The 21,041-nt window shown below is 32.8% G+C and overlaps 1 protein-coding gene across 1 annotated transcript in view; it reads right to left on the bottom strand.

Moving 5' to 3' along the window:
- Positions 1–1,325: 1,325 nt before the first annotated feature.
- LOC129789257 (protein O-mannosyl-transferase Tmtc3-like) overlaps positions 1,326–21,041 on the bottom strand; it is a 203,225-nt gene continuing 183,509 nt past the window's right edge. The window contains exons 8-9 of the mRNA XM_055825908.1: positions 11,903–12,183; positions 1,326–10,999 (exon numbers count right to left, since the gene is read on the bottom strand). Of these exons, the coding sequence (XP_055681883.1) occupies positions 10,532–10,999; positions 11,903–12,183 (749 nt within the window). The 3' untranslated portion in view covers positions 1,326–10,531. The remainder of the gene's footprint in view (positions 11,000–11,902; positions 12,184–21,041) is intronic.

Genomic DNA, 21,041 nt, shown 5'->3' with positions numbered 1-21,041 from the left:
ATACTCGTCATTTTCGTGGTATTTCGTGGCAAAGCGGCAAAACGAATTTATTATAATTCTACCTTTAACTACTTTTGAAAAGTTATTTTTTTTTGGAAAATTTCAAAACCTTTAAATATGCGGAATATGAGGAAATCTGCAGGAAATAGAATATGTTTTGTAAATTCACTTTTCACGCTGGTACGCTTTTCGATACAAATTGAGCAATTTTTTCTACATTAATTGATCTTCACCGCAAAAACTTCAAGGAAAAACATGATCTTTTTGCTTCATTAAAATGCCCATAAATTTTTTATACCTACCTTACATTATATACTTGTATACTATGTACTTATGTGTATTACAATATGATACAAGCCAAAACTTTGGAATTCGATTGAATTATATTGAATTTATTTTGTTTTTAGACCACACATCACGTGAATTTACAAAAAGAAATTAATCATATTGGAAAAGTAATGGAGATACCCAAAATTTTCCTACTTTTCCGCCTTCTCCGTAATTTTCTCGGTCAGTGTAAGAAAATAAACAATATGAGTCAGTGTGTGAAAATCTATCTTTAGCGAATTTTCCCAAAAGAACCTTCAACCAAATAATTTCCCATTTCTAGTGTAAAACATGTCTTTTTCGTTATATACGAACAGTCACGAGGAGTATTTTATGACTCGCTTCGGATAATTTGTTTAATACTTTTTTTGAGATATCTAAAAAATTGATAAATCATAATATGAATGATCAAAGACAGAATCACAACAAAGAGAGAAATTGTTTGAAAAAAATGAGGCACATGAAATCTTATAGAAAATCAAAATTAAAAAATAAAATCTCCAAAGAGATTTTCTGTTTTAAACTTGGGTCAAAATAAATCGGCAAAATTTTCAAAAAAAATGACGTCACTATTCTACTTCTTGTCCCTTTTAATGTCTGAAGCATTAAAAAAAAAGATCCCATTTTTTTTAAACTTAAACTTAAAACTTAAACTTTTAACTTTTGTTCTTAATAGGAATTAAGAACAAAAATCCGCTTAAGACAAAATAAAAATAATTAAAATTGGTCTTTGTAACCTAAAGAATCTAAAATTAATTAATTTTAGTTTCGCACAGTACCTGTCTGTGTATAGTTTAACTTTATATCAAAACATCTAATTCTAACATCATAATTGCTAAGTAAATATTTAATCTTATCTTACCTGCACTTGTAATCAGTTGGGGTAAGCCATTTATTATGCAACACCTCACGGCATATAAACTAAATTCTCGCGCAAAATAATTTCTAAAACAAATAAAAGTAATTAAAGTAAAAAATAAATAATAATAAAACAAACATTTTTCATTTTTTCTATGTATTTTATTTCATCATCAGAGTATATATAATATTTTTGTCGATCTTCATCAATTTATCATTTTTTTCTCATTTTATAATTTGAACATAGAAAAATATGTTTCATAATCGTTATAAAATATTTTATTTTTGTTTTCTTATCTCTCCATCATATAAACTCATACGGTGTGCCATCTAATATGCACATTTACTATCATTTAATTTTACTTTTCTCATCTCTATTTACTTTGTACAAGGCACATAAATATGTACACCTTAAATTTTCTTTTCTCTTGGTTTCACCGTGATGTGAAGATATTTTGGATTTTTTCTGGACACCATGAGGGGAAAAATCTACGTTTTTTTTCACATCTAACATTTGGATTTAGAAATGGTGTCCACGGAAGGCTCCAAAGCATCTAAACGCAATCATTTTTTTTTTTCATTCGTAACTACCACGAAAATTTCTCGAATTATTCTTGCCTAATTGTTAATCACAATATATTTTTTCTTCTTTTTTTTCTATATAGAATTGGGTTTTTTAAACTAATTGATTTCTTTCGCTTTCACTTCTTTTTTCTTTCATTTTCAGATCAGCTATAATGTATAATGTATAATGTAAATGCGTGATTTTTTTGTGTGATTTGAGATGCAATATCTGTAGCATATGTATATGTATGCTATTCAAACTTATTTATGATACACTTTAACATTTAAGGGTTTTTTTTTCTTCTGACATGATGAGTACAAATGGATTGTGGGAGTGGAGTTTATGCGATTCTTTTATGAGATTTTGTTTCGATCTTTTTTAAGCATTTTATTCCGTAAAGATTTTCTACTTTTTCTTCATAGAAAACTTTAAAACATTTAGCGATCATAAGACTTAGTACAACAGTTACTAACAATTTTTTTTGAGTTTTTTTTTATTTTTTTCATAGTATAAATAAAATTAATATATAGACCTTAATTTTTCATCATCAACACACGAATATTTATAATCTTATATTAATTTCTTTTTTTAATTTTTTTTGCTAATTTAATCAGTTTTCTTTAAAGTTTATTAACCATTTAGTTTAATTTCAGTTTTATTTTATTCTTTTCTTTTAGTTTAGAAATTTAATTGAATATTTTTATCTTTTCTTCTTTTTTAATCATGTATAAAAATTGTTTATCGCAACGTCAATTTGGCCAAAATATGGTAGACGCTCAAGTATAATTGATTTATACACTGAATTCATGTAAAAAAATTATATTTTTAATATTCAAAATGGAAATTTACAAATTTTTAGACATAGATCTTTTCATTAATACATTTTTTTGCAGGTAGATGCATTCAAATAATTTTTGAGTGCGCTTTTAAGGATTTTTTAAAAGTCTATAAAACTCACAGATATTATATAACATTTACTTGGAACATGAAGGCGATTAGAAATAGAGGAGGAAAAAGGGAAGGAGAAAATTGTGGGTATTAAGAATTGGAAATTTATTTTGGTATGGGGATGTAATATGATTGTATTATAAAAGGTATCTAATTAGAGGAAATAGCAGATTGAAGTTTATTTCGTGATTAAAATGTATTCATTGTTAGACGATGTATTATGAGTAAGTATCATTTAAATACCAAAAAGCACTTTAGAGCAAGCATTGTAAATTCTGTGCTCGTGGAGGATTTTAATTATTTTCCATTTAGCGAATGAGAGAGAGAGTGTGTTGTCTCATTTATTGCCAATGAGAGGGCGATGTGTATAAGTACGCGAATTACACCCTGTTGTATATAGCGATTGTGTGATTTAATTGTCTCCTTCAACCAACATACCTACAGATTCATGCTGTAATTTGTGGTCCAACCACACAAAATGATACGTCGTCGAGATGCTTCAACCAAAGGGGATAACAATTGTGCAAAATTTTAAATAATTTGAATTTAGATATTTCATTGAAAACTGAGCGGAAAATATTTGATTTTTGGTGATTTTTCTGAACTTCTTTTCATTTTTAAAAAAAACTTTAATCATTTTTTTAAATCCTCATGTCTAGCGCATCTAGCGTCTAGTTGCAATTAGTACACATCAGACAAACTTTCGAAATAAAAAATTTGAATATATTTTATCGTATTAACTGAAAGTTTATTTAAGAATAAAAAATAATGATTTACTATTTTAGCCACTTCTCTGTAGTATACAGGATTTACTATTTTGAGCAGATGAGTATATGCTTCAAAGTCTTCAAAGTCACTCTCCTTTAAAGCCATTCATGAAAGTTGAGTTTCAGCGCATTTTGTGGCCTTGGAAATGGGGGATGAGAGCAACACGATAATGATTTTCTAAGTGGAGAATAAGTACTTGTTTCACGTCTGAATTATCTCACTACCCTGTGAGAGTCCTAACGTTCCTTTCATGCTCTCCCTCCTCGCACATCCTAAACCTTTGATAGGAAAGATTTTATTCCCCGAAGAGCATCTTCTTATATGTACAAGTTAGTGCTCTATATATGGAAAATCATGTTTTAAGTCACAAAATAGTCCCATTTCACACCTGTCTTAGTTCCATTCCAATACTTGTGAGAAGCACTCAAGTACAATAGAGAAATGTCTGGATTAAGTGGGTTGCCATGTCATGACAATTTTCATTGCAAAATAGAAATGGTGCTGATAGACAGCTGAAGGTTCTTGGTATACATAAATGCGTAAATACAGATAAGGGTACAAACGACAGCCTCCGCAAAATTGCATTGCATGAGGTGGTTTTGGCGCAATTCGCATCACTGCAGTGAACTTTTGGAAGGATATAAAGAATTGCTGACAAATGCTTAGACACTCCACTGTATTTTTTTTTCGCTGCATATAGACGTGCAAGAGGGAAAATTTACTCCACTACGAGTGGAACGCGATGAAAACATACAGTTTTGGAGGGTAGAATATAAATTATATGGGTAAATAGCGCAGTGGTGACATTAAAAGTGACATCCTGTGCAAAATTGTTGAGACATTTTTGCAAACTTCAGCTGCTCATAGTTGGGAAAATATGCTGTTCACAGGGAAATGAACTTCGAACGTGAGAGAATCTTTTGAAAAAAAAAAAAAAAAACAGAATTTATTAACACTTTGGGATGCTTTATTTATTTGAAAGCACTGAATGGAATGCATTAATGGATGGTGGACAATTTAGTGTGAAATATGTCTGAGAGAGCTTTCGGAGGAATTTACGATAAAAAGGCATTGCGATGAAAAGAAAAATCTGCACGTTTTTTTGAGGGTGACAAGTGTTGCATGGATCTATTTAATTAAATAGAAAAGAATGGCTCAAATATGGATTTTCTAGAGATATATTATTTAAATTTTAAAAACTCATTGGTAAACTTTTCTATGCATCAGAAAATTAAGTTTTTCTTTGAAATGGGTAAAGGTGGCCCAGTTCTATGTACTACATACTTTTGGATAATTTCGTTTAATTAAGTGAACAAGTTCCCCTTCCATGAAATTCAACAAGACGAACTCTAATTATAACTTGATATTGATTGTTGTAATTTTTGGAGGGATAAGGTTTTGGCGTCCAAAGTAATTTTTCCGCTGGTGGTGGTGTTTATTAATTGGCGGGAAATATTTGAGTTGTATAGTCAGTTTTCTCTTTCCCCCAAAAACTACATTAGCTTTTACTTTCACCCACACCGCACCAATCAATACGTCGTCTCTCACCGCTACACACCCATAATTCTCCTTAATTGTTTCACTGATGGTAGATGAATATCAATATGGTACGGAAATCAATTATCCGCGCGAGTTGAAATTTCCGATTATGGGTGAAAAGTGGGACGGGCCCCTGAGGAAATGTGCTACAGCACCATGGAAGTTGGGTATATGGTAAGAGAGATGAGAAAAAATTGAGCCAGTAGCCAACACCTGATGCCATAATTCATGCAATAAATAAAAACCATACAATGCGGGTAAAGTAGAAGGAGAGGAGAACTTTACAATCCTCTATAGCTGGCGGCTTAAAGCTCCGCCAAGTCTCAAAAGTTTTCCACACTCTTTTTTTTTTTTTGCACCACATCAGCTCACCATACTGTGTGCTGCTGATGAAATAGGCATTAATATAGTTGTGTTAATACTTTAATTAATCACATGGAGCTTCAGCCACAATTTTTCCCGCCACTACATTAAATATATAGTGTTGAGTTTACGGGAGGGACGAGAAATCTGTTAATTATTGCGCCTACTCCACCCCATTGTGCACAATGACCGAGAGAATGAAGGAAAAGCTTTTTCTCTCCCGGGTGGCCGTGGTAAAGGAGGACTTTTTCGTTCTTCTGGCACAACGTGTAGGGAGAAATTATGGCGAAAATTCTTTTGCCATCGGCGGATATTTAGTGGGGGAAAAAGTGAAAAAGAGGCAAACCTGAGAAACAATCATAAGCACAATTATCTGAAGGTTACAGGGTGAGCCATTTGAATTTTTTTTTACTTTGTAATGATTTTTAGAGGATCTCAACGTATTGTTGGAAGATGTAAACCTGACATGGATCAGCATCGCAGTACTAAAACAGAATCATCATGATCAGTACTGATTGAAAAAATAACTTTTTTTTAAAGAATAAAGCTCTAAAAGCTTTTAGAAAAATTTAATCAGTTAATTAAATTATTCGTTTTCTATGCAAAGATTAGAATAGATGTTGACGCAGATATGAGTAAAACAAAAAATATATATCTCATCGATAAAATAGGTAGGTACACATCAGACTCCCCACTGTTTTCTGTAAAAATCTCAACCACTCTGTAGAATTTTTTCACATCACAAAATAGAGAGGTATGAGCCAGAGCACCACGTTGATGTATATTTTATCAAAAACTTTCGAAATTAATGATATAAATTGGGTGGTTGGCACAAATTCTCCCACCATGTGAGCTTTCTATACGGGAGGTGCTTGATGTGATGTTGCAGACACCCCGAGGGTGCTATAGTGAGAAATAATGATTTTTCAAAGCTTATAAATATTTACTCGACGTTTATCATGGTCCAATGGCTACACTTTCCTCCTACACTCATTCTGCTTTTTTTTCATCAATTTCCCCCGGAGCAATTTACCAATCTAATATATACGTATAGGTATGTATACAGCAACTGGCTGGTAAAAATGCATCCCATCCTCCCTGAAGCCTAGGTGTTTATGCAAATTGATTCGATTGAACCGGGTGTGCAGTAGGTATATAATTTATTTTTGCAAAAAAAAGTAGAACACACACTCTCTCAAACAATTTAGAAAATGGATTATAGAATGGAGGTGGGCAAAAGCTCATGAAGAATTCGGGATGAGCTTTCTCTGCAAGCTTTATGAATAATTGAGTATTTAAAAGCATTCCCCACTCAATATTGTCTCTGCTTTATACCTAAAAACTCTCAAAAACTATATTGGAGCACACAAAAAAAACTCTCAAAATTATATGGCTCACATATGCCGCTGTTGCAGAAATTCATGGAAATTTTTCCTTTAAAACAGCTTGATAAAAAACATAAAGTTTTTTTTATATACAAGAGAGTTAGGTGTATATGCTGAGATACTGATGTCATGGTAAAAAAAAAAATAATAAAATATTTCTGGGAAATTGATATTTCATTTAATGTTAAAAAAAGAGTATTAAACGAAATATTTAAAAAAAATTGGTTTGTTTGATGAAATTGAACTGTAATTAAAAATTCTTAATTTTCAATTTACTCCACAGAATAAATAGAAGATATAAATTAGTTTTTTAGTATTTAGTAAAATGACCTCATAAATATTAAAAAATAATATTAATTTTAAAGGGAAAAAATTATGTTTATGCACAGCCAAATAAAAAATAGATATAATGTATATAGTAATTGCAGCAAGAAAAGGCATCACAAAACACAGCTAAAAGATAGAAAAAAGAAATATTTGCACTTACAAGGAACTAAAGATTAGGTATTAGTCAGGGTATTAGTTTAAATAGAAATTAATAAATAAATAATCGAGATTTTATCATTTACATCAACAGCACATTATCACTTCTCTCAGTGGTGTGGAAAAAGTAATTTTGTGTCCAAATACTATGTCCATTGTCAAAGAATTTTTTTTTCATCAGGTCATTTGGGTTTTTCTACACATAACTTACAACATGACAAATGAACATTGAATATTTTATCTAATCTAACTTCTATTAAGGGATTTTTTTCTCATTAAAAAATATCTGTATGAATATTTAACATGTAGCTATACAGATATTACAGTTTTATGCTCAAAATTCATTCTACATTAATTTCCTACACCTTAATACCTACATTTTTTTCACTATTAAAATATATTTTAGTTTATTTTTTTCTTTTCTCGCTTGAGAAAACAGTCTTAATATCTTCTTTTTATCTCTGCCTTTTTTTTTCTTTTCGCACCTTTTTGTGCAACTGTATTGAAGTTAATGTGTAAATTTTCCCACCGAATGGGATCACGAGTTTTCACAATTTTCTCTGTTTTGAATTCGTCGGTGTCTTTTCAGTTGTTTTTTAGATTTTTTTTTTTACATTTTTCATCATTATATACGGAGCATAATCCGATACAATCAATGAAGCCTTCAAACTCCAGCTAAAAAATTTAAATTTGTATCTGGTGTAAAAAATATAATCCACTTTTCACCATTGAGTTTCACAAGGAGGATTAATGTGGCGCTGGGGGAAATGTGTGTGTGTGGATTTTCCTCGTGGTAATTTAAGCCTCCTCCCTCTAATGATATCGATTTCCCGTAAAAAGTGAACCATAAAAGGTCGATATACTCAAAATTTTATTCATATCGATGGCTTTTCTTTTGCCATATGAAACTGTAGCTTTAAAAAAAGATAGCTCTCCCTTCATGGAATTGATATTGCCGTAATATTTTTTGATGGCTTTGTGTAAGCTACTCCCGCTCATAGGGAATATTTTCAATTTTTAACTTTTTATTTATTTTTAATTGTTTTTTGCTGGTCATTTGAATAGCAAAAAAATAATTATATTATATCAGTGAAATTGATATAATTGTCTCACAAACAGTTGCATTTGAGGAGTATTTTTTGCACAAAAAAAAAACGTAGTGTTAATGGAAATAAATTACCCAACATGCACATTTCAAGGGAATATAAATTCATTTTTATCATATCAAAATGAAAGTTTTTTTTCCAACTTTCAATTACTGGTAATTTGATAATTTCACATTTGCGTGAGGTGTGGGTGGGGATGAAAATAGTGTAGAAAATTGATGTTTATTAGCGTCCATCGTTTATTTATTTCATACCTGTGCTAAAGTCAATCATAACGCGTCCAGTTATAAGAGTTGGTGTCCCACAACGTGTAGAAGTTTGTTTATGCGTTGTAGTGCGATTTGTGAGCAGAATTAGCAGGCAAAGTTGATTTTTTTTGTGAAATTCAGCAATTTGATGGATAAAAATGGTCATATCTCTGGTTCTATAAGACCTACAGAAATTTATTGACCAGTTTTGGAAAGGTCTTGAAATAAACTATAATCTGACATATATTTCGATACATTTCAAGGTGACCTCTAGAACACAAAATGGCGGCTATTTGTTTTACTGAAACAGTTTTTGGCATTTTTTGCCCTAAAAGAATGGTTTTACAGGGTTCTAATGTTCTAGAAAGTTGTAGGGAATTGCAAAACCTTTAATTTGATACCAAGTTCAGAAAAATCGGACAAGCCGTTCAAGAGATATGGCTATTAGAACTTTTCAAATTCAAGAATTTTTCAAATGGCTATATCTTCTAAACGGCGACATAGATTTTCTTCATTTTTGGACTGGTACAAGATTATTAGTCTTGCTACAACATATCAAAATTTAAAAGATTTGCCTAATGGGGATTCGGAGATATTGCCCCTTAAAGTTAGGCAATTTTTGTTTTTGATTTTAGCGCCTCTTGCGGATGTTTTTGGAACTTGAAATGTTCTAGACAGTTGTAGGGCTTCTTGAAACCTTTCATTTGATACCAAGATGGTCAAAATCGGTCAATCCGTTCTCGAGTTATATCGAAAAAACACTTTTTACTTTAGGCCGCCATATTTGCTAAACCGCTTGACCGATTTTCAAGTATGAATTATCGATAAAAATGTCTCACTGAGCTCTACAACATACTAAAATTTCAGACCTCTAGCTGTAAGGGAAGTGGTTGATGGTAGTTCAAAATGGCGGACGGCGGCCATCTTGGATTTTGAAAATGCGAAAAAATGAAATTTTACACCCACATTTCTATAGAAAACTTCAAACCGGAAGTCTCTATCTTCTACCATTCTCGAGTTATAAGACAAAGTATGGACCACCGGCAGGCCGGCCGGCCGGCCGGATCAAAAATTTTCCACCACCAGTTTTGGAATGTAGGTTGTCTGAAACGTGCTCATACCAAGTTTGAGCCCGATCTGAGGTGGTCGGAAAATCCGACGATTACAATACTTGGTGTTGGCCACGAAGTGGAACACCAACTAATATAGAGCGGATTGTCATTGTCCTGCTTCGGTGTTTACTTTCTATACGACATTTTCTTTCTATCCAGGGATGGGAATTGCATTTCTTGACTTTAATTGAACGTTTTAAGGAAAATTCAAGACGATAAGGCGTAATAAATAGATTAATTTACGCAATAAAAAGTAAATTTTGGTACAAATTAAAAAAAATAGTAACTTTCAAAGGATAATTAAAAGTTTGAAGAAATTGTGTCTAAATTAGGATAAATTTCTCATTTGGAAACTTTCTACTTAAGAAAATGTAATGCATGTGTCAATGGTATAGCTTGTCCCATCCCTTCTACAACTCCCAATCACACATTTTATGGAAAAATACGTTGAAATTGATACTCATGTTATTAAGTGGTCATATAATGGTTTGTAGGGGGAAAAACTTTCCTTGAAAACTTCATTTGCCTTCACTGAATTTTCTTCTTTATCTATGTCCATTTGATAAAAGCCCTATATACTTTTTTTTAAATATTAAAATATCTCGCGACATCTTGTACAAATTCTTATTTATATATCAAATGCAAAAAAATCACCATTTCATCGACTTTTGAGTTTTAGCGCAACAAAAATACATCTTCGTGTTGCTTTTTTTTTTGCTACTAAAATCTCTTCGACTTAGAAGTTAGAAAAAAATCCACAGCTCTGATTGAAAGCTCCCCTCCGGCCACAGTCACTTGGAGTGATGTGAAGGAGGTGCCAAGAGTGCAATCAACCCTTGCTGTTGACAGTTTTATACTTGGTATTACTAACAAGGGGTTTGGCTTTTGTCTTTGACTCACTTATGAGATCCTTGTCGATGAGAACCACCTTGTTCCGCCCAATACCGCCCAGACTCTGGCCCATTGTTGCCTCCATGCCAAGTACATTGTTGGTCACATCACTCGGTAACTCTTCATCGTCTACCACCTTCACATCACCACCGAATTCTCGGGGATCAAAGCCACTAAAAGCCAGCTCACGCTCCTTGTCGGCGCCTGGTGTCTGCTTGAGACGCATCACGCGTGATTGAATGATCTGAAGGTGGCGCAGGATGTAATCCTCAGTTGGAGCTAGTCGATGCGCGTGCTTTAAGCATGCTTGGGCTTGAAGCAATTTCCCTCGTTCAACATAAACAACACAGAGATTGTGAAGACCCTGGATGTTCACGGGATCAAGTTGCAGAATTTGCTTGTAGCACTATTGAAAGAGAAAATGTATGATGTAATATTATGATGTTTATTGGGATAAATACTTTAGATCTCTTATGAATAATCTTTCATCAATGATTCATTTTCCATCCTCTATTAATTTATTGCTGAGCAATCTAATTTGTAGCTCTAATTATAGTGTAAATATTTTGCTATATTGCTTCAAAATTTTTCTCAGAAAATTTTTCCATTTTTGAGATAATTTTGAATTCTTTCTTCGATAAGAAACTCTTTAAGTGATTTCCACGCGTGTAATTTGGCAAAAATATAACTTTCCACTGTGCATGGGAACTCAGTGTTGGGATTTTTCTGACTCTAGGTCATCGTTATCGAAGAAAAAATATTAGTTGAAAAACAAGGCAATGTTTATAAATTTTAGCAAAATGTTTTCATTGTGAAAGTTGCGGGTTTATTTTTATATTTTAGCTCGTTCTATGCAAAGGGTGCATAGGCTTATGCAACTCTGTATTCAGCACATGGTATGAATATGAGAGAGAGAACAAAAGCATAAATAGAAAACAAACCGATTGAAAAGTTTTTCGCAATAATTGCAAAAATGGGGAGCTTTTGCGCGCAAATTCGAGGCCTCGGAAAATTGCCGCTTCAATAATCCCCTTATAGAGCAACTAGTTGATGGTACGGGGATTTATGGGGGATTGCCAAGGGGCAGGGGAGTTGGAAAACGGAAATCACTTGTGCATTAGATGTGCGAGTTGGAAACGTAGTGCGCAAACATTACCGTGCAAACAGTAAAGGAGATATTTCCGAGGGAAAAAGGCACAAAATTGGATTAGAAGCATTTTCCTATACTATACATATGTGAATGGATGTTTGATATAAGGATTCTGGGGGCAAATTGACGATAATTAGAATTAGAAGGAAGGCTGATTACATTTTCTGCAGCGTCCAGATCCTTGATGTTGTTGATGTAGATATCACCGAGGAGGATTAATCCTTTGATATGGTCTGGATGGTATTTAACGAGTTGATTGAGGAAGGGTGCTGCCTCAAGGGGCCGGTGATCATCTGCCAGGAGGAGGGCTAAATTGAACAGAGCACTCCGAAAGTCATGCTTGAGATGAACAGCTCGTCTAAACCAATTTTCCGCCTCCTCAATATTCCTATCGTCCATTGCCAACATGCCCAAATTGAAGAAGACACGATCATTTTTATCTGTTTGCCGGATGAGAAAGAATTATTCGTTAGTATACCCCAAAACATACACATCAAAAATGTTGCTTATCATTTTCATGCTTCTCCCCCCAAAAAGAGCTTCGTGCTTTTTTCCACAACAGGGGAAATTCCAATGTGGAAATTGAATTAAAAGCTACCGGAATATAATTCCTCTAATACGATTAATTTGTATTATCACAGCTTCTTCTTCATGAGTGTTTTCTACTCTTGAAGAGAATGCCGTGGTTGGAGGGAGGGAATGAGAAATTTAGTATTAGGGGCGCTCTGAAAAGATTTATTGGATTCTTAAGTTTGGAATCCCAACAAAATAAATTCAGCCTGGCAATTCTATTCGTTTTTACCTCTATTGGATACACTCACAAAAATTTTTTGTAATAGCTTAATGATAGTTTGATTCACGAAATAACTTTTAAGACTTTCTGCGTTGCTTTTTGACTTGAAACCATTGAAACAAAGCTGTCTGTGAATGAGTCCATATAAGCATTCTTGTGCTTTTCATCTGTTTGGAAGATATCGGTTTTTTGATAGTTTTCACAGTACAAAAACATTCACAAAAGTGTAAAAAAAAACTCGTAGAAAAATGGTGTAGCAAAGTAGCATATCACATTAGAATCTAGCCACTCTGATATATATTTGATTCATTTTGCTATAAATCTATATTTGTTAAACAAAAAGGTTCAAATCACGTTAAAGCTACAATTTAGCTTTTCTTGGCAATTAAAGCTTTTTAGCTGTGATTCTTTCTTCAAAGAAGCACAGCTTCTGTGTACACTCAAAAATGCAAAGTCGTCAGATCGGGCCCAAACTTGGGATGAGCACGAATTAGGGTCCCTACATTCCAAAAAACGGTGGCGCCAAAAATCTTTCCGGCCGGCCGTCCGTCCGTCCGGCCGTCCGTCCGGCCGTCCGTCCGGCCGTCCGGCCGGAATATAACGCAATATTGCAAGAGAATGGTAATAGATAGAGACTTGCGGTCAACGGCAAAGCTCATATATCGGGTGGAAGACATCCGATTTTGAAGTCAAATCCACCCCCCCACCCCTCCGTCCGCCATTTTGAATAACCTCTAAATTTTGTTTTGCTTATATCTCAGCTCCTATTATAGATAGAGGTCTGAAATTTTGATATGTTGTAGGGGCCATCAAGACCTTTCCAACGATACCTCATTTTCGAAAATCGGTCAAGCCGTTTAGTCAATATGGCCGTCACAATTTTTCATCGAAAATCGGCCATAACTCGAGAACGGCTTGACCGATTTTGATCAACTCGGGCTCAAATGAAAGATATTAACGAGCCCTACAACTGCTCGGAACATCGCAAGTTCGAAAAATGACCGCAAGTGGCGCTAAAATCGAAAACAAAATTTTCGATGAGTTTTCGATGAATATCTCGAGCACCGCTTTATAGATTTGCTTCATATTTTGATATGTTATAGTTAACTATAATATCTTTCATCATGCCAAAAATGAAGAAAATCTATGTAGCGGTTCCGGAGATATCGAATTTTAAAGTTTACATGTCATATTTTGGTGATTTTATATCAAGCGCAAATGAAAGGTTTCGCGAAACCCCAATATTTTATGAAAATTTCAATAAAGATAAATTACTGAAAAAATACACGATCAATTTTTAAGCTTTTTCAATTTTTAGCAAATGTGGTAAAACATTGCTCCGAAAATTTAGGAAAATTATTTCTAAAATTTCGTTAAATTTTTTTGATGCCGCGTTATTTAATTAATTCCGCCAAAAAATTTTTTAACCTTTGAATTTTTTGAATATTTCATGTGATTTGTGTTTGTGAACCTTTAAGTGTACGAGAAGCACCCCCAGTGTAAGGACAAACGGACTGTGTGTGTGACACCAAATTCAATTTCAAATTCCCAACGGCTCGGCGAGGGGACGCCATGTCGCCGTGCCAGATGATCGGTCAGTCTGTTGCCAATTGCAAAAGCAAGTGCGTCGTGCTAAGCAAATCGGGCAATTTTTAGTGATTTTTCATTGATTTTCATTGATTTTTCTTTGATTTTCATTGACTTTCCATTCATTTTTCATTCATTTGCTGATTAGGATTAGATTTTTTGAGAAAACTGGTGTAAATTTGTGATAGGGAGAGAGAATTAAATTAATCGCGTCGCGTCGGGAGTGCTTTTAGTGTTTTCTCTCTTTTTCTCACAGGGCCGCCGCTTTTTAATTTTTCTTTTTCTTTTCTTTCTTTATTTTCAGAGATCTTAGGACATCAGCGTCTCAACGGGAGGACCAGACGCATGGAGGGCCACAGCAAGCAGCCGTCGGGACAGGGGGCGCGCCCTCGGACGTGAGGCCGCCAAATCGTCAGGCGTGTCCTCCCACGACACTGACGTAAGTCCTTTGAAAATTCTCTCTAAAAGTGCGTGGACAAATTGCTCAAAGTTCATTTACGTTTCCCTTCAAAATCTTTAAATGCCGCGTTTCTTTCATTGGTGAAAATTGTGTTTTATTTCATTGTGTTTGGCATAATTTATCGGAACAAGTTATTTTGTGTGGAATCTCGCGTTGTTTTGAGAAAAAATTGCAATCAATCATGCAAGTATTTGTGACGCTTAAAAAAACGTTGTGCCAAATTTTAAAAAAATTCATATTCAAATTTTCCGTTAAATTATTTTGGTACAGAATTGATATGCGTGGCATTTGTGTGGGAAATCCCGTGAAAATCCGTTGAAAAAACTTTTAAATGTAAAATTTTTTTATGCTTTTCTATTTACTTCTAACTGAAAATTTTTCATTTTATTTTTTCATACGTTTTCATTGTGTTTGGCATAATTTATCGGAAGAAGTTATTTTGTGTGGAATCTCGCGTTGTTTTGAAAAAAAAAATTGCAATCAATCGTGCAAGTATTTGTGACGATTGAAAGATCGTTATGCCAAAATTGAAAAAATCTCATATTCAAATTTTCCGTTACATAATTTTGGCACAGAATTGGTACGCGTCGCATTTGTGTGGAAAATCCGTTGAAAATATGGAAATTTTAAAGTTTTTTCATTGGATTTGATTAAGTTTTCATTGTATTTGGCATAAATTATCGGAAGAAGCTATTTTGTGTGGAATATCGCGGTGTTTTGATAAAAATTGCAATCAATCATGCAGGTATTTTGTGACGCTTAAAAGAATGTTATGCAAAAATTTAAAATTTTCATATTCAAATTTTCCGTTACATTACTTTGGTACAGAATTGATACGCGTGGCATTTGCGTGGGAAATCCCGTGAAAATCCGTTGAAAGAACTTTAAATGTGGGAAATTTTTATGCTTTTCTATTTACGACTTTTAATTGAATTGATTAAAGTTTCAGGAAGTTTTTCATTTTAATTTTTTTTTCGTACAATTTTTTCAAGATTTGAAAGAAAATTGAATAATTCACCTGAAAATAGTTATGTTTTTTACTTTTTGTTTAAAAAAATACTTTTTTAGATCACTGAATTTGAAAAACTCTCAGAGAGCTTTACTTGAATCAAGCAAATTTGATTGGGAAATTCGTTAAAGGTAAAGTTATGAGCTAATCTTGCAAAAATTGGCCTACACTGTCCCCATTTGGATTTTCAGAGGGTTAGATTTTTTGTTTAAATGTGAATTTTTATTTATGATGCCTATTTATATAATTTGAAGGGACGTAAATGAATTATGAGCAGAATTTCTTTTCGAGATACTGAAAGTAAATTTTTTTAGGGCTGTTCTGGGAGGACTGGATCCGTGGCATGGCTTGACCATAGCTCCGAAGTCGCCCTGATCAAGACCGAAGGTCGAAGGTCAGGAGAAAAGGTCGTGGCACCCGCTGCGCCCAACCAATTACCAATTTCTTTTACTGATGAAAATTCAAATTTTCAAAATTTATTTCATGAACGGCCAAAACAATACGGTGCCGGTTTTACTAAGAAGAAGAAGAAAGTCGCGAAAAATGAATCTTATTACAAGCAGTTCGGAATAATCAAACCCTATATTTTTGTCCATGGTTCTTACAATCAAGATAACATAACACTTTTTGGTCCATTTTCTAATAATAATCAATGCACCGCAAATTCAATTGCAGCAATTGCTTATGCTTATGTGATACCAATTTTCAGTTGGCTAACAAATACACTAGATGACATTCTCTTAACAGGAAATGAACTATATATAACTTCTCGTTCTAATAATCCTTCCGCTACTAATTACTTAACTGTCGAACAAGTTTACACAGATTTTTTTATTAAAAACTTTAAGATCCACATTACTCTTGAACAAGAATTTAATGGTTTCGAATTTAATGAAGCAATGATCGGTTTACAAGGTCAAATACTTGGTAACGATCAAAATTCAATTTTTGAAGCAGCACTGCACAAGTTTTTCGACAAATTTACACACGGCGTAATTACGTGTAATTTGCTATCAATTGCTATATTCAAAATTAACAATTTATATTATTACTTCGATAGTCATTCCCGTGGAAATTTTGGCCAGTTTGTTGACAATGGTAAATCAATTTTATGTGGATATTCAGATATTTATTCTCTATATAATATTTTAAAATATAATTTTCTTCATGGAAATCTTACATTTAATGGCCAGATACCTTTTGCAATAACACCGATTCATGTTCAATTAGATGACAATAAAGATAATAATATAGATATCAGTGAGTTATTAAACGTACCAGTGCGAAGTGAGTCAAATGAAGCAATTTTAAGTACATTTAATAATGATAAAGATGTGATTTTATCAGACCAAACAATTGCGGATAAAAATCGTGAGTACAGTAAATTATATAAGAAAATTCTAAGATCTCAAAGCAAATTTTATAAAAATGTTGATAATGAAAGGCGTCGTAAATTGCATGAACAGGAAAGATCAATTTTATCAAAGAAGGAAATGGAAAATTTAAAACGAAAAGAACAACGTAAAATTGAATTGAAAGATCCCGTGATTAAATCTCTTGATAATGTTAAGCGAAAAGTTAGACATAGAATTGAAAGGCAAGATCCCGCGATTAAATCTTTTGAAAACGTTAAGCGTAGAGAAAAACGTAAAATTGAAAGACAAGATCCCGTGATTAAATCCGTTGAAAACGTTAAGCGAAGAGAAAAGCGTAAAATTGAATTACAAGATCCCGTGATTAAATCTCTTGATAATGTTAAACGAAAAATTAGACATAGAATTGAAAGGCAAGATCCCGCGATTAAATCTCTTGAAAACGTTAAGCGTAGAGAAAAACGTAAAATTGAAAGACAAGATCCCGTGATTAAATCCCTTGAAAACGTTAAGCGTAGAGAAAAACGTAAAATTGAAAGGCTAGATCCCGTGATTAAATCCCTTGAAAACGTTAAGCGAAGAGAAAAGCGTAAAATTGAAAGACAAAATCCCATGATTAAATCCCTTGATAATGTTAAGCGAAAAGAAAGACATAAGATTGAGAGAACAAACATAAACAAGAAATTTTCTGAAAATAAAGATAGAAAGTTGAGAAACATTTTAAAACGCAAAGATCCGAAATTTCGAAAAAAGGAAAATTTACTTAGAAAGATTAGAATGCAGAAAAGTAGTATAAAATCTTACCATTCGAAATTAAAACCTAATAATTTTATAGATAAACGAATTGAAAAGTCATTAAAATCCAAATATTCTTCCATTGATCAAGCAAAGTTCGAAAATCAAATTCTAATGTTTAGAGACAGGTTAAAACGCTCTTTAAAATTCCAAATTAATTACAACTACAAGAAATTGGGAAATAAAAATTTTAAATTGAAGGTTAAGAAGATAAAAGATAAAAATCGTACCCTTTTAGAATTTTTTGATAAACGCAAACAAGTCACGAATTATATTTGCGGATGTTGCGAAGGAAAATTTTTCAGACATAATGTCAAAGAATTAAATATTAATAAATGCAAGTACAAGAATAAATCAGACCTAGAAGATTTCCTCAAAATATCAAAGTATTGTTGCACTACGTGTCACACTTATTTAAATAGAAATAAATTACCTACACTTGCAATTAAAAACGGATTAGCTTTTCCCGAAATTCCTGATTGCCTCAAAGATTTAAGTGAATTAGAAGAGAGAATGGTAGCCCCTATAATAAATTTTATGGAAATTAGAGAGTTAAAGAAGTACGCATTAAACCCCCAGAAAGGCTTAAAAGGTAGCGTTGTCCATATTCCCGTTGAAATAAACGATATGGTTAAAGTTTTACCGCGAAGATTTGATAATATGAATACAGTTCAAGTTAAATTAAAGAGACACGAAGATTACAAGAGTCATTATATGTTCGAAACGGTACGAATTAGGAAAGTTTTAGAAGCGATTAATTATTTAGTTACAACCCCTCTTTATATATCTGAAGGAATTACGGTTGATCCCAATTATTTAAAAGATATCGGAGATATAGAAATTTCTTTTATAGTTGATCCGGAAGATCAAGTTAAAGATGAACCAAAAGGTGATGATAAAGTTGTTAGTCCCGAAAAGAAAGAAATTCCCCCAGAAATCCAAACTTTATCTGGTGATGAAAATTCACAACCATCCTCATTTAAACCAGATGCTAAATGGAACATTCAAGATGTTCGCAATTTTGAAATTTACGTAAATAGTGATCATACTGAACGATTTATCGAAATAATAAATAAATTATATAAAAACAACCACATGTTTCCAACTTTTTATATTTGTGATATGGGCCTCAAGCATGTTAAGGCAAAAGGTCGAAATAGAAGAAACGTTCAAATTTTGTTTTTAGAACCCAAAGGTGATAATAAAATAGGTCATTGGGTAACAACAGTACATAAAGATAAAACTATTTACGTATATGATTCCTTAGATTGGAAAACACTCAATGAAGATTGCATTAAATTTTTAAAGAAAATGTACCCTACTACAATGAAGAAGAAAGATGCAATTAAATTCATGAAAACATTTCAGCAGAATGATAGTTATTCTTGTGGTGTTCATGCCATTGCAAATAGTGTAGCATTGCTTAATAACATTGACCCCAGTAATCTTTGCTATAAAATTGAAGAAATGAGAAATCATTTATACACCATGTTAAATACCGGAAATGTAACAATGTTCCCTATAGTTTCAACGTCCCAAATTGATGAAAATAATAGTAATGTCGTATATAATATTTTAATGGAAATTGAAGAAATTCCAGAAAGTCCCAAGAAGAGAAAACGCGAAAATGATGATTTTGAAGATAATATTAGTTTTGATTTCCCAGAACTTTTACTTTTACAAATAAAATTAAGGAAGAAAAGCCTTTATCACAACCCAATAAAAAGATTAAAAGTGAGAAAGACGAAAATAAAGATCCCCTTGTAGACATTTTTGATGATGACGATAATTTACCGAATGAAGATGTTATGCTTTTAGATCTTGATGCATATGAAGCCGCGGCTAGTAAAATTTGTATTATGGCCCCTGGTCAAGGAAAGAAACCCGTCTATTTCGATACCCATAAAAATCTAGAAGAATTGTCCTTTCCTAAAATTTATTGTGGACAAACTTACAAAATTAATAAAATTTTCTATCACCAACGTGTCAAGTCAGAACTTCGTAGAAAAGACCCTCGATGTCGTATTCCCAAAAAAGTTTTATATTGCGCTAATATAAAATTGCGAAATTCCGTTGCTAGTACAGTCAATATATGTTTACGAAAATCCAAAAACGTTAAAAATGTTACTGCAGGTGATGCTCTTAACCCAACAAAAGTCGATAAACTTGTTGGAATTGATGATGGATATAGATTCCTTAAGGCAAATCCTTTAACTCCCGCGTACTTTATAGAGAAACAGAATATAATTCTTTCAATGATTAGACAATTAGGAAAACCACATTTATTTCTCACAATAACATGTTCCGAAATGCATTGCCCAGAGCTATTGCAAAATTTAGCTGAAAATTTAAATAAAAACATAAGTTTTCTAGAAAGTATGAACCTTGAAAAGGCCGATAGGACCAAAATGATTCAAAATGACCCTATTACGTGTGTTAGATATTTTGAAAATAAATCAAAGAATTTAATGAAAATGCTAACAATTGATCCAAGTAAAACAGTCAAAGTAGGTGAAGACCAAATTCAAAAATGTGGTCCATTTGAAGACAATTTCGTAATTGATTATTTCCAAAGAGTAGAATTTCAAATGAGAGGAAGCCCTCATATTCATATGCTTCTATGGTGTAAAGATTTTCCCGAGTTTGATCCAGAAAATCCTGACACATTTGAAGGCGTCATTAAATTTATAGATAAATTTGTTACATGCAAATATAAAGATCCAATTAAATATCCCTTAATTAAGAGACAAATGCATAGACATTCCGAAACTTGCTACAAAGGCAAACGGAAAAGGTGTCGTTTTAATATTCCACATCCACCAATGGATAAAACAGAAATTCTTTTGCCCCTTAACGAAGAAGAGAGAAAATTACACAATCGTAAAACTTTAAATGAAATCTATCAACAGATTGACAATGAAGTTCAAAATTTTTCGAAGAAATATGTCGATATGTCTTTTGAAGATTTATTATTTAAACTTAATATTACTAGAGAGAAATATATATTAGCTATTAGAGCTCATATTAAACGTCCCCGTTTGTTCCTTAAACGTACCAGTAGGGAGGTCAATATAAATGCGTATAATGAAGATATTTTAAATTATACGGAATCCAATATGGATATTCAACCCGTTTTAGAAGTCTTTGCTTTAGCCAAATATGTTGTCGATTACGTAACAAAAGCAGACTCTGGTCTTGCGAAAATTTTAAAAGATATATCAGCAGAAATTAAAGTAAATAAGAATTATACCTTAGAAGAACGAATGCGAAAATATGCAAGT

This window comes from Lutzomyia longipalpis, chromosome 2 (genome assembly GCF_024334085.1).
Source record: "Lutzomyia longipalpis isolate SR_M1_2022 chromosome 2, ASM2433408v1".
In the NCBI taxonomy this organism is placed as follows: domain Eukaryota; kingdom Metazoa; phylum Arthropoda; class Insecta; order Diptera; family Psychodidae; genus Lutzomyia; species Lutzomyia longipalpis.
Note: the sequence above shows the minus strand (reverse complement) of the source record. Positions and strands in the feature narration are given on the sequence as shown.